Source organism: Bactrocera tryoni, unplaced genomic scaffold, assembly GCF_016617805.1.
Source record: "Bactrocera tryoni isolate S06 unplaced genomic scaffold, CSIRO_BtryS06_freeze2 scaffold_7, whole genome shotgun sequence".
In the NCBI taxonomy this organism is placed as follows: Eukaryota; Metazoa; Arthropoda; class Insecta; order Diptera; family Tephritidae; genus Bactrocera; species Bactrocera tryoni.
Window position 1 is genome coordinate 11,022,876 of NW_024396366.1, and position 16,298 is coordinate 11,039,173.

The following is a 16,298-nucleotide window of genomic DNA, read 5'->3' on the forward strand; positions in this document are numbered from 1 at the left end:
GCAACTCGCTTTGTGTTCTTATTCGTAGCAGTTCGCTGCGACGTTTTTCGGCATTCGTGTTCTTTCTTTCGTAGTACATAGTTGCATTTGCGTATATTTTTTTGAAATTAATATTTTGAATGTATTTAAAAAATTTAATTTCATCTTTTGGTAAGTAATTTGCAAATATGTATACAAATATACATAATATAATATAAATATTTTAGAAAATGGAGTATGACGAAAAAATCGAATTAATTAAAGATATTGTGAAATGTATGGAGGAAGCCATACAAATGGATTTAGACGATAGTAAAAAGGGTGATATATCTTTGTTTTAATAAATAAAATGTATTTCTTAATTGACAGAGCTGATTAATATATGTGATAGAGTGGCCCAAATACCTATAAGGAAAAAGAAGCGAAAATGGGTTAAAGTAAAGAGTAGACAATGGGTTAAAGTAAAGTGAAAGAGAATGAGAAAAAAACTCGAGCAGAGTTGCGCAACACAAGTTGCTCGTGTGAAGGTAATGGGCGACAGCAAAAGAGAATCGCCCGAGAATTAGCAACTAAAGTTGCCTCATGTAATCGCAAACTAACAGATTGCACAAACACACTGAAACATTTTCAGCTGTTCACTAACACTGTTACATTTCCTGGAATTTTCAATTGAATGGGAGAATACCTAAGTAAAATAGAGAAAAACTATCGACATTCTAAACATATTGTAATGTTAACTTGCTAGAATAGGAAAGACGAATAACCAATTTTTCAAGAAGACGAATACGAAAGGCCCAGTTTATTTTTGGATTTTAAAGAGGTAAGTTCGTTACTTAATAATTTGATATTTTATAATTAATTTCTATTACATATATATATATATATAATTAATTTCTTTTATATAGAGGAAACGAAAAAGCTTAACAAGGAGAAAAAGGTAAGCAATGTGAATTGAATGTTCTGTGTATAATTTAAAATTTTAATATTGCGGAAATCATTTGGAACATTTGGAGAATATTGCGTATAAAAAACAAATAAGAGAGTAAGTTTTAGAATATTAAAGTTAAATAGTGCATATTTAATTCAAATAGTTGTCATAGATTGTGCATTTTTTTGAAATATGTAATAAATATGTAATTTGTGCGTTATATCTACATATATATGTATATACATATATACAAGAGTAAACGTAAAAAATTTAAAATCTAAACTGAAACGAATTGTGCGGTTACAATTCTAATTGTGTCGACTTTAGAATACCGGTCCAGGATTTCGGGAATAAAATGGGTATGGTCGGAGAGAGGAGGTTCTCCAGATCAATATTGCAATCCTTTAGTTGATGTTAAATAAATATAGTTCAACAATAAGTTTAATATTAAAAAAAATTTCACACGAATTAGTGAAGTGCTAGTGGACATAAAAATGCGAAATATAAGTGTAAAATTTACTTTAATTCGAAAAATACATTCTTCAAATAGTGGTCATTTTCAGCTTTAAACGCAAATATCTCGAATATTAACGCGGTTATAACCATATATATTCTTGAACTGGAGAACCTCCTCTATAACTAAAAATGTTCATTTGTTCGTCCAAGATATCTGTTCGTATGCATAATATCTAAAATTGTTTAAAATAAAAACAACATTCGTGTTTCATAATAAATAAATGTGAACATAGTTCGAATATACATATACGCATTTTCGCTCCGAACCTGGATTTTAAAAATTAAATTAAAATTAAAATTAAACATTTTCAAGCTTGCTTCAAGCAAACGAGGAGTGTCCTTTCAAAAAAATATTTACATTTTAAATTTTTTAAACTATTTATATAGTCTGCAGATTTAGGCTTACTTGTAGGTAAAGTTTCAGAAAATGAGGTAGTTTTAAGTAGGTTAGATATTAAATATAAGTATTTTTCCATACCTATAGACGATAAAATTTTTTTAGTTCCACTCATTCATCACCTTTTTTATGATTTTTCATAGAATGAATTTCGATGACCCCGTGGAAGAAATGGATTCCAAAGTGGAATGCTCACAACCGTTGAGCCCCCATAGAGGTTGTATTGAACATAAATATTATTAATTTTTTAATAATATTTTTTTACAGATAAAGTGTTTAAAAAAATATATTTCACTCTCGTTTGCGCTCCTCCAGTAGAATCATCACAAATTGTGGTACCGTCACCATCGTCTGGCGGCCATGGAGGTATATTGTATTAATATATAAATATATTAGTATTTGCTTTATAAAAATACATTTATGTTTTTCAGATATAATCCAGATATATATAGATATATTTCCTGACAAGGATAAAAGCAGTATATGTGGGGAGCTCCGGAGATTTGTGGCCTTAAGCCACAATCGTTTTAAACAGAAGAAACATAAACTAAGGGCTAAACCAATATAAGTTTTATTATTATTACCTATATATATTAGTTTTAAGTTGTAAATATTAGTTTTAAGTTGTACACATTAGTTTTAAGTTGTAAATATTAGTTTTAAGTTGTACATATTAGTTTTAAGTTGTATATATTAGTTCTAAGTTGAAGTGTCTAATTTTACTTTTAAAAATATGAATTTTTACAATTATAATTTTTATACTCAAATAACTTGTATATAATTTTTCTGCCGAATGCAATAATAATAGGCATATTATTAATTTAATTAATATCTGATTTTGATTTTATTATTAAATAAAGCAAAATAATTTAAAAAAATGACTTTTATTTAAAATAATTGAATTTGCTAGAAGTAACAAATGGGTAACAGAAATGCTTGTTCCTGCTAACATGATTACATGTTAAAGGTAACAAACTGATAACCAAAATAATAACACTAACAGATATTCGGGTAACAAATACTTTTTGTTATCCATAACACATAGGTAAGCTTTGCGCTAACAAAAGAATTTGTTACCCGTAACATACTGTGAAGAGATTTGCTAACAAATGTATGTATTCTGTTAGAACAAGGCAGCATGCGATATTTGCCATTGGTTAGAGCGAGATAACCATTGAACATTAAATAGCTATGTGTTACTTTTTTCCCACTCTCTGAACAAAAGTAACAAATATTTTAACGAATGCAAAAGTGAACAATAACAACTCGCTTACACGTTTGCTAACAACTACCCGTCTTGCAGGGTTCTATCACATATACAGTGGTGTGAAAAGATAGGAACGACCATTAAATATTGTGAAGTTTTAAAATGTGCTGTTTTCTTATTAAATAAAATTGTTTTTAGATGGGTATAACTTATATAATTTTTTCCTAACAGTGATTAGAATTTCGCACCATACAAAAGTGAATAAAAACAAATATTAATGCGAAACTCTAAAACCTTCAAAATATTTTTACATCGTTTGGTTCACACAACTGTACAGTTCCAATATGAAGTAAATATCCGCTCTGTAATTTGCGTACAATGTCAGTATTGCCGCAACCATTCTGCCAGAGATAAAGAGTTGATCAACTCTCCTGTCACTGGAAATGTAAGAGCCGCTCACCTACCGAACTTTGACAGTTGACTGGATTGGGAAGGTTTTGATGTTTTGCAATTGGAATGACTGGAACGGCCAGATTGGAATTATACCAAAATATATGTGAACGGAGGAATTTGTTTCCGCCGATCAAGATCACTAATAAAAAATGTGAAACAATGAAAATCATAAAAATGCAAAATTTAAATATATTTCATGAAAAGTTTTGCAATTTGTATAGTCCAATATATAATAATTTGCAATCGTAATAAATGTTAGATATTTTAATTTAAATGCCCAAAAATTCTTATTTTGTTCGATCTGGCCACAACAGAAAATGTTATAAAAAACGCTTATTTTGAGGCGCTCTCACACTGGAATAAGTTAGGCATCCCATTATCCCTGCATTCTGTGATGAACATCAAGTTTCGTGGGAATGTAATGGATTTTTTTCGCAACTTTTTATACCCTTCTCTCTGTAAACTGATATTCCCCTCATCTAGCCCTCGTTCGCACTTTGCTAACTTTGCGGGTTAAAATTGTTCCCATCCCTGCTCTAGCCAATCAAAATTTGACGCTGAAACTCTTGTGCTGTCATCAAGCAATCGAGAAGAACAGATTGACATACATAGATTCTCCAATTCGCAGCGACGATGCCAGTGCTATAGCTCAGCAAGTATTTGATAATTGGGATCCGTGATTTTGGACGTTTTCCATAACGGATTCACAGCGTCGTGATATAGTTCAAAGCGGACCCACATAGCAAATTAACGTAATAGCGGTGATGAATAATATCAAAGGTGATGATCACACACACTTTTCCAATTTCTATTTCTTGAGAAGACTAAATAATGGTGAAACTCAACATAGTCGCTGTTTAGTTTATTCCAATTCCCAAAATAAAATTTACTGTTTTTCATACAGACTATTTGGCAATTCACAAGGTCAGGTGGTGCAAGAAGGTGTTGTGTTGGGAAACATTTACATAAGTAGCGTTTTACATAGACATGAGAATACCAAAGAACATATGGCACATATGTTCCAATGGTTAATGTTAGAGAAAGGCAAAACGATAGACCAAGAAAACGAAAAGCTGATACGTGAATCTCAAAAACATTGGCACAACTTTTTAGAGAGAATAATAGACATAATTAATTTTTTGTCATCGCACAATCTTGCATTTAGAGGTCACAGAGAATCCCTCCAGACAGGTGACGTTATTAAGAATTCTGGTAATTTCATAGATTTCATTAAACTGATTTAAAAATTTGATCCCACTTTACGATAACACATGAAACGCATTAGTGACAAACCACTTTGATCATATCGTTGTCAAAAACAGTTGTCGATGAAATTATTCGTAAGGTTAAAGAAGTAAAGTATTATTCTTCTTTGCCCCATTGCACTAGAGAATGTAGTAGGGTTGAACAAATGTCGGTTATCTTAAGATTTTGTGATACGTCATCTGGCACAATAGTCGAACATGAAAAATATGACTTAAATGTTCAAGACTGCCGTGGCTAGGAATACGACCATGATGCAAATATGGTAGGTGTAAATAGTGGAGTTAAAACTCGAATATTGAATATTAATCCTAGAGCATTTTTCACAACTTGTGGCTATCATAGTTGGGCACAATTCCGATTTCTATGGCGCGATATGAAGGTACCGTTGGAAAGAGGAGTCATAGGTGCGGCAAACGCTTAGTTTACGAGATATTCGACTTTAAAGTTTAAAAATTCCCAAAATTCGAACATTTCAACAAGCTATTTCACTACTTTAACACACTTTTGACACATTTTTCACTTCAAATTCATTTAATTAAACTGTAAAGATTTAAACAAATTCACAATTTACACTTTTTGCAGGTTTTATAAGTGAGAAATTTATATTTTAAAAATTACCTTTTACACTCGTAGTGAGCATCATTTATGTGCTAACAATTATAAGGAAATGGAGCGCTGCCATATGATAATAAGCAAATATGATCAATTCATATTGAATATCGTGACCTAAATAATGGTGTGAAATTTCTCTTTTTCGCTATAATTCCTCTATCTTTTTTTAGCAATCTTAGTTCTTGTAAAAAAAAGCATCTATAAATTATATTTCAAATTAAAATGAGTATAAACAATCTTTCCATGCATATGGATATTTTCTTATTTAAATTTAATAAACATCTAAGTAATATTAAATAATAATATTACGAAATAAAATAAGTAGATTTTTAAGAAATACTACGCAAAAGTACTTCAGTCACCCTAAGTATTGGCTCGATCAGCATTATTTTTTTAAAGCGCAGCCGAAGGCCGCAGACACAGAAAGGAGTACTACGCAAAAGTACTTCAGTCACCCTGGGTATTGGTTCGACCAGGGTTATTTTCCCAACACAGAAGAGAGTACTAAGCGAAAGTAATTCAGTCACCTCGATGTGATATAAATCATATATAGTAATCTTATCATAGAGTTTTACTTATTTGTGTATATTAAATATCTATAAATCACATATTATACATATACATATGTATTAGGAAAAAGTGTTCACAACTCCATTATAGCTTGAAAAATGTTGGAAAGTATTTTTTATTATTGTTAATATTGAAAAAAGAATCACGTGAAAATACAAACAAAGAAAAATCGTTGTAAGTCCTACATCTCCTCCGGAGAAGCTCCCTTATCCAAACATACCCCATTTATACTGAAATTCGAGTTTTTTACCCGACCGCCAAAGTAATCGGATGCGTGCCACTAGTTGGAATCAATGAACTCATCTATGGCAGCAAAAATTTTTTTTGGGTTGATACAAAAAATTTGTTTTCTGCTTATTTCAAGTTCAAGCAAACGCTGGGATTTAATAAAAGGCAAATTAAAACTTACTATGAAACCTTTATCAGACACAAGATGGGAAAGTAGAGTCGAAGCAGTAACGGCCGTATTATTGAAATTCGATAAAGTAATTGAATGCATCGAAAGCTTAAAAAATCAATTTATCGTATCTTTACATGTGTGGTAAATTATGGTAAGCAGTACAAATTCATTTAAGCATTGCTCTTGAGCATTTACACACATTTTGTGAATGGATAAAAGAATATCGGGAAACTGGATTAAAAAATCCCTATCTGATGTTTAGAAATTTACTGAGCGAAGCTGTTATGATCTGCCAAAAAAGTTTAGGAATAAAAGAGTAGTTAAAGAAAAGAATGTTCGATTATGAAAACAGCAATCAATCTTTCTTCTTCTTTACTGGCGTAGATATCGCTTACGCGATTATAGCCGAGTTAACAACAGCGCGCCAGTCGTTTCTTCTTTACGATACGTGGCGCCGATTGGGTATTCCAAGCGGCTCCACGTCCTTCTCCACCTGGTCCTTCCAACTGAATGGACCTGGATTCACTTGGAGTCCCCTTGTTTGAAGCCCCTTTTGGTATCGAACGGCTCAGCGAGGTCCTTCCCGATCCTGACGAAGCTTTTGGTGTTGCTCAACGTCAGCTTACACAATCCTATTTTTTTCCTTTTGCGTGGATACCAAATTCAGACATCTTGGCATAAAGGCAACTTCTTTTCGTGCTGTCGAAAGCAGCTTTGAAATCGACAAAGAGATGGTGTGTGTCGATTCTTCTTTCACGAGTCTTTTCCAAGATTTGGCGCATGGTGAATATCTGGTCAGTTGTTGGTTGGCCAGGTCCAAAGCCACACTTTAGGTCCAATCAGTTGGTTGACGGTGGACTTTAATCTTTCACACAATACTTTAATCCATCGGCCCCTGCCGCTTTGTTGTTCTTCAGGCGGGTAATTGCTATTCGAACTTCTTCATGGTCGGGTAATGGAACGTCTGCTCCATCGTCATCGATTGGGGAATCGGGTTCACCTTCTCCTGGCGTTGTGCGTTCACTGCCATTCAGCAGGCTGGAGAAGTGTTCCCGCCATAATTTAAGTATGCTCTGGGCATCGGTGACTAGATCACTTTTGGGGGATCTACAAGAGTATAATGCGCTCTTGAAACCTTTTGTAAGCCGCCGCATTTTTTCGTTGAATTTTTGAGCATTACCCCTTTCGGCCAGCTTATCAAGCTCTTCATACTCACGCATTTCGGCCTCTTTCTTTTTATGTCTGCAAATGCGTCTCGCTTCCCTCTTCAACTCTCGGTATCTATCCCATTCCGTACGTGTTGTGGTCGATCGTAACGTTGCGAGGTACGAGTGTGTTTTCTTTCCGTGCAACACGGCACTCCTTCTCGTGCCAGCTGTTTGTTTGCATTTTCAGAAAACCAATGGTTTCGGTTGCAGCTGACGTTTGAAATGCCGTCCCACAGTTCCTTATACCGAGTTGTTGACGAGTGCTCTCAGAGAGCAGGAGTGCAAGTTGGGTTGAAAATCGTTCTGATGTCTGTTGTGATTGCAGCTTCTCGACGTCGAACCTTCCTTGTGCTTGTTGACGTGCGTTTTTGGCGCACAGAGGCAGGTGCGTGTTTTAAGCTGACACAAGGTAGTGGTCCGCACGCACATCTAAAACACTGGAGTCGTGTCTTCCGTCTATCACAACATGATCGATCTGGTTGGTGGCTTTTCGATCCGGAGACAGCCAGGTAGCTTGATGTATTTTCTGGTGATGGAATCTAGTACTACAGATAACAATATTTCGGGTCCCGGCGAAGTCGATCAGCCTCAACCCATTTGAGGATGTTTCGTCGTGGAGGCTGAATTTACCGACCGTAGTGCCAAAGATACCTTCTTTGCCAACCTTGGCGTTAAAGTCGCCAAGCACGATTTTGACATCGTGGCGGGGCAGCTCTCATAGGTGCGCTCCCAGCGCTCATAGAAGGCATCTTTGGTCACATCGTCCATCTATTCCGTCGGAGCGTGGGCGCAAATCAGCGATATGTTGAAGAACCTCGCTTTGATGCGGATTGTGGCTAGACGTTCATCCACCGGGGTGAATGAAAGGACTCGGCGACAGAATCTCTCTCCCACCACTAACCCCACACCGAATTCGCGCTCCTATATATGGCCACTGTAGTAAGTGCAACACGTTTTGTACGTGGCGGGTCCCTGACCCAGCGCACAACCCTGCGGAGGGGATGTTTCGCCTTCTCTCTTTAGCTCGCCTTCAAACGGATGTTCTTTGGCTACCCGGAGGATACTTGGTCAAAGACCGGAAGTAGTGAGCTGCTTGAGCCGTGTGTAAAAGAATCGTTTCTGGCCACTCCCAAGTGAATGGCGATCAGAGAACTTTCCTCACTTGCGTGAACTTCTACACATAACTCCATCCTCCAGCATTAACACCACCAACAATGTCAGCCTGGAAATCCAACGCAGGATTGCTCTTGCCAACTTCGGACTGAGTAGGCAATTGAAAAGTAAAGTCCTCTCTCGACGAACAAAAGCTAAACTCTATAAGTCGCTCATAATTCCCGTCCTACTATATGATGCAGAGGCTTGGGCGATGACAACAACCGATGAGTCGACGTTACGAGTTTTCGAGAGAAAAATTCTGCGAAAGATTTATGGTCCTTTGCGCATTGGCCACGGCGAATATCGCATCCGATGGAACGATGAGCTGTACGAGATATATGACGACATTGACATAGTTCAGCGAATTAAAAGACAGCGGCTACGCTGGCTAGGTCATGTTGTCCGGATGGATGAAAACACTCCAGCTCTGAAAGTATTCGACGCAGTACCCGCCGGGGGAAGCAGAGGAAGAGGAAGACCTCCACTCCGTTGGAAGGACCAAGTGGAGAAGGACCTGGCTTCGCTTGGAATATCCAATTGGCGCCACGCAGCGAAAAGAAGAAACGACTGGCGCGCTGTTGTTAACTCGGCTATAATCGCGTAAGCGGTGTCTACGCCAATTAAGAAGAAGATGCGTATTTAGTAAATCTATCTATAGAAGAGAGATAACTTTTGCCATTTATATAAAATATGTCCATTTGTACTGATGTGCCTGGAGTATTTGGTACTGGGCTTTTTCCTAATAATTGTTTAATTGGTTTCCTTTCATATTTATTCTCCGTGCAGTTGACACAATTTTTCACTATCTTTTCTGTGTCTCGTTTTAGTGTTGGCCAATAACAAGTTTCTAATATTGCTTTATAGTTGTTTAGAGCGTTTCTGTGTGCTCTCTTGTGTGTAAAGTCTAATATATTTTCCCTATCTTTTTGTTCTATTATATCGTGTAGTTTATTTTGTGTAAATACTTTGTAGTAGGTTGAAAATATGTTTGCTATCTTTTCTTTTTGTTTATGCCACGTCTCTAAGTCAGTGTGGAATGTTGTTACTATTTTAGGTTTCATTATTTGTTTTAATGTTTGAATCATATATTCTTCAGTGATATATTTTATTTCGAATCGTTCGTGTCGCGGAAATATAGTTGTTGTTGTTTTTTCGTTTGTTTGTGACGGTGTTAAAATAATTTGGGTTTGAAATGAATTTAATGGTTTTGCTATCATTTTTATGTTTCTTGGTGCGGATGATTCAGCTGAGTGCATTGACGTATGTATCTGACATTATGTTTATTTGTCGTGATAAAGCGTCTGCTACAATATTTTCATGCCCTGGTTTGTATTTTAGCTTGGCACCGTATTCTTCTATCAAATTTTTCCATCTCTTTAATTTAGTATTCGGGTTTTTTTTTTCTGATATGGAAAATATTAAAGACTGATGGTCTGTGTATATAGTTAGGTCTGCTATTCCGTATAAATAATTTCTAAATTTCTGTCATGCCCAAATTATGGCTAACATTTCCTTTTCATTTGTAGAATAATTTTGTTCCGTTTTCGTCAATGTTCTTGATATGAATGATATAGGATTTCTTCCTTGGCTTAGTACTGCTCCTATTGCGTAGTTACTAGCATCTGTGGTTAAGTCAAACCCTTTATTAAAATCTGGTTGATATAGTTCAACTTTTTCTTTTAATTTATTTTTTATTTCATTTATAGCATTTAGTGCTTCTTTATCTAATTGTAACTTTACGTTATTACTTTTATTTTTTGAAATATTTCCGTTTTCTCCTCTTAGGTAAATTGTTAATGGCTTGCATATATGTGCGAAGTTCTTCACGAATTTTCTAAAATAGGAGGCTAGTCCTAAAAATGATCGTAATTCCTTTAGTGTTTCCGGAATTTTATACCTATCTATAGCTTCGATTTTCCCTGGATCTACTGTAATTCTTCCATTGTTTATGATATGTCCTAAGAATTCTGTTTTTGTTTGAAAAAAATTAGATTTTTCCTCTGAGATTTTCATATTGGCTGCATGTAGGGTATGTATAATATTAGTGATGTCTTTAATATGTTACTTTGGGTCAGAAGAGTAAATTAATACATCGTCGATATATACATATGCACATTTTCCAATAAAGGGTCTCAGTATGTCGTCGACACATCTTTGAAATGTGGCTGGAGCATTCTTTAGGCCGAACGGTAGGCGAAGGAATTCATATCTGGCTCCATTGACTGAAAATGCGGTTTTTTCTCTGTCTTCTGGTTTTATCATAATTTGGTGGAATCCTGATTCTAAGTCAATTGTTGTAAAGTATCTGGCTTTCCCTAAATTCTGGAGAGTCATAGTTATATCTGGAATAGGGTATCTATCTGCTATCGTTTGTTTATTTAATTTTTGGAAGTCTATAACCATTCTTTTTTTCTGCTTACCTTCTTCATCTAATCCTTTTTTTGAGACTGTCCATATTGGTGAGTTATATGGGCTTTTACTTTTTTGTATTATGTTATTTTTTAATAGCTTCTGTATTTCCTTTTCGACAAAGTCCTGATCCGCATATGGATAGGGGTATTGTCGTACCCAAACAGGTTCTTTGGTTTCAGTCCTGATCTCTGCTTGTATTGTGGTTGTAAAAGGTAACAGTTCATTGTTATTATTGTTATTCATTAATTCTTTTATTTCTTTTTCATAAGTTTTGTCTCCTATAGTATAATTAATTTGTTCCTTTACTTGTTCAGATATTTTTTTAAATGTTATAGAATATTCGAATAAATCTATTTTTGCTTTCATTTTTCTTAAGGAATCTTCTCCTAATATTAAATCAAATTCTTTTAATTCTTCTGTTTCGTAAAAATCTAAGTCAAATCCTACGAGATTAATTTCTCTTTTGTGGGTAACTACTGAAGTTCCATGTAATGTATTGAATTTAATAGGTTTGCCTAATTTAATTCTTTCTGCAAATGGATAATTTTTATTCACATAGCTACTTGTGGCACCAGAATCTATCAATATGTACACGAATCTTCTGTTTGGTGCAGAGCGTCTTAGGGTGGGAAGACCGTGATACCTTATAAAAAATGTTTTGGTTGGTTAGTATTTTTATAACTTACGCTAGCTGCTTCATTGCAGAGTGATATGTTATCTTCATTAGTTTGTGCATCATTCATTTGGTTGATCCGCTGCGCTTTGCGTTGATTTATATTTGATGATTCGTCTGTGCTTCTCTTGAATTGTTCTCCTACTCGTTGCATTACTGTTTTGAAGGGATTCGGTGTTTGTCTGCTTGTCTGCTGAAATTGTGGTGGTTGTGGATTGTATGGTTGTCTTCTGAATCTTGTTGAGGAAGGATCTACATCCATTGGTACCACTGGCTGTGTTTGTTGCACGAAAGTTGGTTGAAGAGGTGGGTATATTTGTGGTCTCTGCCATTGTTGCTGACTCTTCTGGTATGTTCTGGGTATGTGTTCCAGTTGGTGATTATGAGTGTCATGTTGCATGGTCCTTGCTATACCGTAGGCTTCCATCAGGTTTGAGCAATTTCTGGAGTACAGTGCGTTTTTTATTGCTGTACTTCTTAACCCTGCGATAAATGTACGTATCGCTTTTAGTTGCACTTCTTTTGATAGAACTTCTATCACAAATTCATTTTTGTGTGACATTTCTATCTTGGATAATACTCCGTTGAGTGCTTGGTTCAGGTGATCATAGTATATGTGGAGAGGTTTTTCTCCTTGTCGTATTCTCATCATATCTTCCTCGAGTACATAGAGTGGGCGTTGATCTGCATACGAGTCGTCTAGGCGGTCTATGATTTCATCGAAATTTAGCTTTGTGTTGTTGTTGATGAGGATTTGTGCAGCTCGTCCTGTGATCTTTCCTCTGAGAAGGATCAGGGCTACAGTGTAAATGTTTTGTCCACGAAATATTTTCACAGTATTCATTAGAGTTATTGCTAGTTTTCTCCAATTTCTGTATTCGTGATAATCTCCACTAAACACTGTTATTGCTGATTTGAAGAGTCCTAAGTCGACTTCTTTGGGATCAGTGTATGTACAGATTTCATCCTGGGCTTCTATTATTGGTGTATTACCTATTTGAGCTTCGGCGAATTTTTTCTGTAGGTCTTGCACGATTATTTGAAGTGCTAGGATTTCTGCAGCGTGTTCAACCATTTGGTTTGTTGGACCGGTTTGAAAATTTGCTTGAATTTTAGTTACTGGATTCAACCTTATTTCTTGTCCTCGAAGGATTTTTGTATCGAATCCTTTTTTGCTGACAAGTCCTTTTTAGTTTTGGGACACTTTCCAAGGATATGTTTTTATATCCTTCACTTGTTAAGGAATTTATTCTGACTCCTTTTTATTAGTGTGTCCCTGCTCGGGCGCTAATTAAAGTTTACACTTTATTATTTTCTAAAAAATATATTTTTAGCTCCGTAGAGCGATCTTTATTTAATCACTTAAACAGTGTGAATTTTATGAACAGAAAAAAATGTTGTATACAAGCGGGTTCTTGTATTTATACAAAAAACTTAGCTTCAAAGTAATATATTTATCAGTGGTTGTATTTATACAAGAACTTAGCTTCAAAGTAATATATTTATCAGTTGTAGTTTTGTGGTTTCTATTCTATTGTGGAAAAGTACTGAAGTGGAAAATTACTGATGTGGATGACAATTAGTTTAGTTATTTGGATAGTGTTATCTTATAGTAAGTGATGTCAGCTTATTGCTAGGCAGATGTATATGTGTGGTAGCTATTATCAGTTGGGTACAGTGTTAGTCATGTATTAACTCGGGCAAACATGAAGAGGGAAGTGAGAGCAACATATTTTACCACTCCATATTTACAAATGAGAGCAACGTATTTTGCCACACCATGTTTACAAATGAGAGCGCGCGCATATATGGGAAGTTGCACTGTGGGTATTAACTGTAAAATTGCTTAACAATTTTAAGATCTTTGTAATTACTATAAATTTATAAAATGTAAGACAAATAACAAAAAGTATTATAAATATTTTATTTTAATCATCATTTTTTTTAATATGTCATTATAACAGCATTTAATTTAGCTTATTTCAAATAATATATTCTATGTTTTTTTAAATCTCAATTGTTGTAGCTAAACGCATTATTGTACCAAAATTAAAATCAGATCGCCTACTTGTACTTCTTACTTTATGTTAGTTTAATTTCATTATTGAAAAAAATTGTTCACAAGTGTAGGTACTTCCAAACATATAGTAGATATAATTTTCGAATCAAAAAGTTCCAAACCAGGTTATTTCTTTAAATTTCTTATTAAAAAATAATTTTAATAATAACTTCAGTTTATGAACCACTGTTTCTTCAAACACATATGCCCAAATGAATCTTATGAGAGCGCAATGTGAATGGTAAGCCAACACCGCTTCTACCGCCCGCTTACCATAGAATTTCCAACGATTTGGGGTTTTCCCCGTGAAAACGCGTCAAAGTGTAAACACAATGACTGCGACAGACTGCAGCAGCACGACAGTGAACTAAAAACGTCGTTGTTCATCTTACTACATGTACATTTTGAGAAGCAACAACAACACAATGGCCGACATGTACACAAAACAACGCAGTTGTCCATTTTGTATGTACACAATTTCGTTGTGGCCATACTAATTCCTTTCACTTCAATGAAATTTTAATATTTTGTTCAAAATGAAATTTTTTATGCAAAAAATAAGTAAATAAGTAGGTAAATATTTTTGCTTTAAATTATCATTTGTAATAACAATGATATAATAGAGCTATAATATAGCTATTTTATGCTTTTATTTGTAAAATAACGTCAAGTTTGTTACACTACTCTACCTCATTTTTCTATCTTCCATTCTACTGTTCTTGAGTAATGCCAACATTGTTCGGATGAAAACGAGAACAAAACGCTTGCCACTCGTAGCGAAATACGATGTTTCTGCCATTAGCGTTTGTATTCTATTCGTGTGCTTAGCCACTCTCAATCAATAATGCCATACCGTGCAAATATATTTTTATTTGATGATTTCTTATATTTTTGAAAATATATGTTCTCTCTCCATAGCGCGTATTATTATTTTTATACATTTCCAGAGGCAACTTAGATTTTTAAAATTTAACAGAACAATTATAGAAACAAACCTCAATTCTTTGAAAATTTAGATATAACAACCAAACTAAAAATATCACAAACATTAATACATATTTATATATATACATATATATATTTAATGTATATTTATATAAGCATTTTCATTAAATGGAACTGCAATATGTTGAAACAAAATATAAATTATGGTCACAAGTATCTTTTTTTTATGTATGCAGATATATAAAACTGTCTTTCTTATGTACGTATTAAAGCCCACAACTTGAGAAAAGTTTTCCCAATTGTAGCTAAAATGAATTTTTACAACTGGCATCATCACCATTACTGTTCTATCGCATGTACAGTGTTGTGAACAAAATAGGAACAACCATAAGGTGTTGTGAAGTTTTAAAATGTGCTGGTTTCTTATTAAATAAAATTGTTTTTAGATACAAGTACAACTCATATAATTTTTCCAACCTGTGATTAGAATTTCCCACCATGCAAAGGTAAATAAAAACAAATATTAATGCGAAACTCTAAAACCTGCAAATTATGTTTACCTCTTTTTGTTCACACAACTGTACAATTCCGATATGAAGTAAACTTCCACTCTTTAATTTGTGTACAATGTCAGTATTGCCGCAACCATTCTGGGATGAACATTCAGTGACGGAGGAATATAGTTGATCTTTTTCGCAACATTTTATGCCCCTCCCTCTCTAAACTGATATTCCCCTCATCTAGCCCTCGTGCGCACTTTGCTAACTTTGCGGGCTAAAAATGTGCCCATCCCTGAGGTTAAGCGAAACTCAGATGTCATTTTAAATAGTGGCTTAAGGTAAGCATGCCTGATTTTTGCCAGATTTCACATGTTCATAGAGTAACAGTTATGAAAGAAGGAGGGTTGGGTGAGGTACCCCGATTGGCATCTAGTAAGCGTCACGGGACGTAGGAGGAAAAAGCTACCAATACACTCTGAAAGACCCGTTCACCTTTACCAAACCAATAGGAGCCAAGGTGGCAACAAAAGTGTTAATACTTCAGATATCACGCAAGTGGTAACCCACCCATAGCTTCTACTTTGGCAAGGTCATGAAGGCTCCAGAAGATTAGCAAAGGATACTGGCTGCTTGACCAAGACGGAAGGAAAGTGGGGCCCATTCCGAAAATAAAATACCTCCGTCAGGAAAACTACTCTGAACTTCTGAGGTTACTAAACGTTCAAAAAGAGCGAAGTATCACCCCTCTTGCAAGGGCCGACTGAGCGAGACAGAAATGGAGTATCAGTTTCGGGTATTGGCAAGAAGAAAGTTACTAGAGGGATAAAAGAAGTCCTATGCGGCACTGGCAGAACCGGAGGAAGCTTGTAGCACCTGTTTGTGTCGGCGTTCATCGATAGTCTTATAGAACTAATCCTGTCGTCGACCTCGAACAGGTCGATGTTCAAAATCGACATGGCTCGCTTCGTAAGGGGAGTCTTCGGGTCTGCTATCAACTTCTTGGAAGATGTTGCAGCCA

At 35.1% G+C, this 16,298-nt stretch overlaps 1 protein-coding gene across 1 annotated transcript; it reads left to right on the forward strand.

Moving 5' to 3' along the window:
• The first annotated feature begins 792 nt into the window (after positions 1-792).
• On the forward strand, positions 793-2,444 carry LOC120781712. Its single transcript, XM_040113948.1, has 5 exons — positions 793-799; positions 885-916; positions 1,964-2,037; positions 2,088-2,186; positions 2,252-2,444. Exons 3-5 carry the CDS (start codon positions 1,965-1,967, stop codon positions 2,386-2,388), a joined length of 309 nt encoding a protein of 102 aa, XP_039969882.1. The 5' UTR covers positions 793-799; positions 885-916; position 1,964; the 3' UTR covers positions 2,389-2,444.
• The last annotated feature ends 13,854 nt before the right edge of the window (positions 2,445-16,298 follow it).

Bases quoted from the DNA above. Each gene is read 5' to 3' on its own strand.
- LOC120781712 (XM_040113948.1), top strand. From the start codon at position 1,965: ATGAATTTCGATGACCCCGTGGAAGAAATGGATTCCAAAGTGGAATGC. The intron at 2,038-2,087 runs GTTGTATTGAAC...ATTTTTTTACAG, and splicing joins ACCGTTGAGCCCCCATAGAG to ATAAAGTGTTTAAAAAAATA. The intron at 2,187-2,251 runs GTATATTGTATT...TATGTTTTTCAG, and splicing joins ATCGTCTGGCGGCCATGGAG to ATATAATCCAGATATATATA.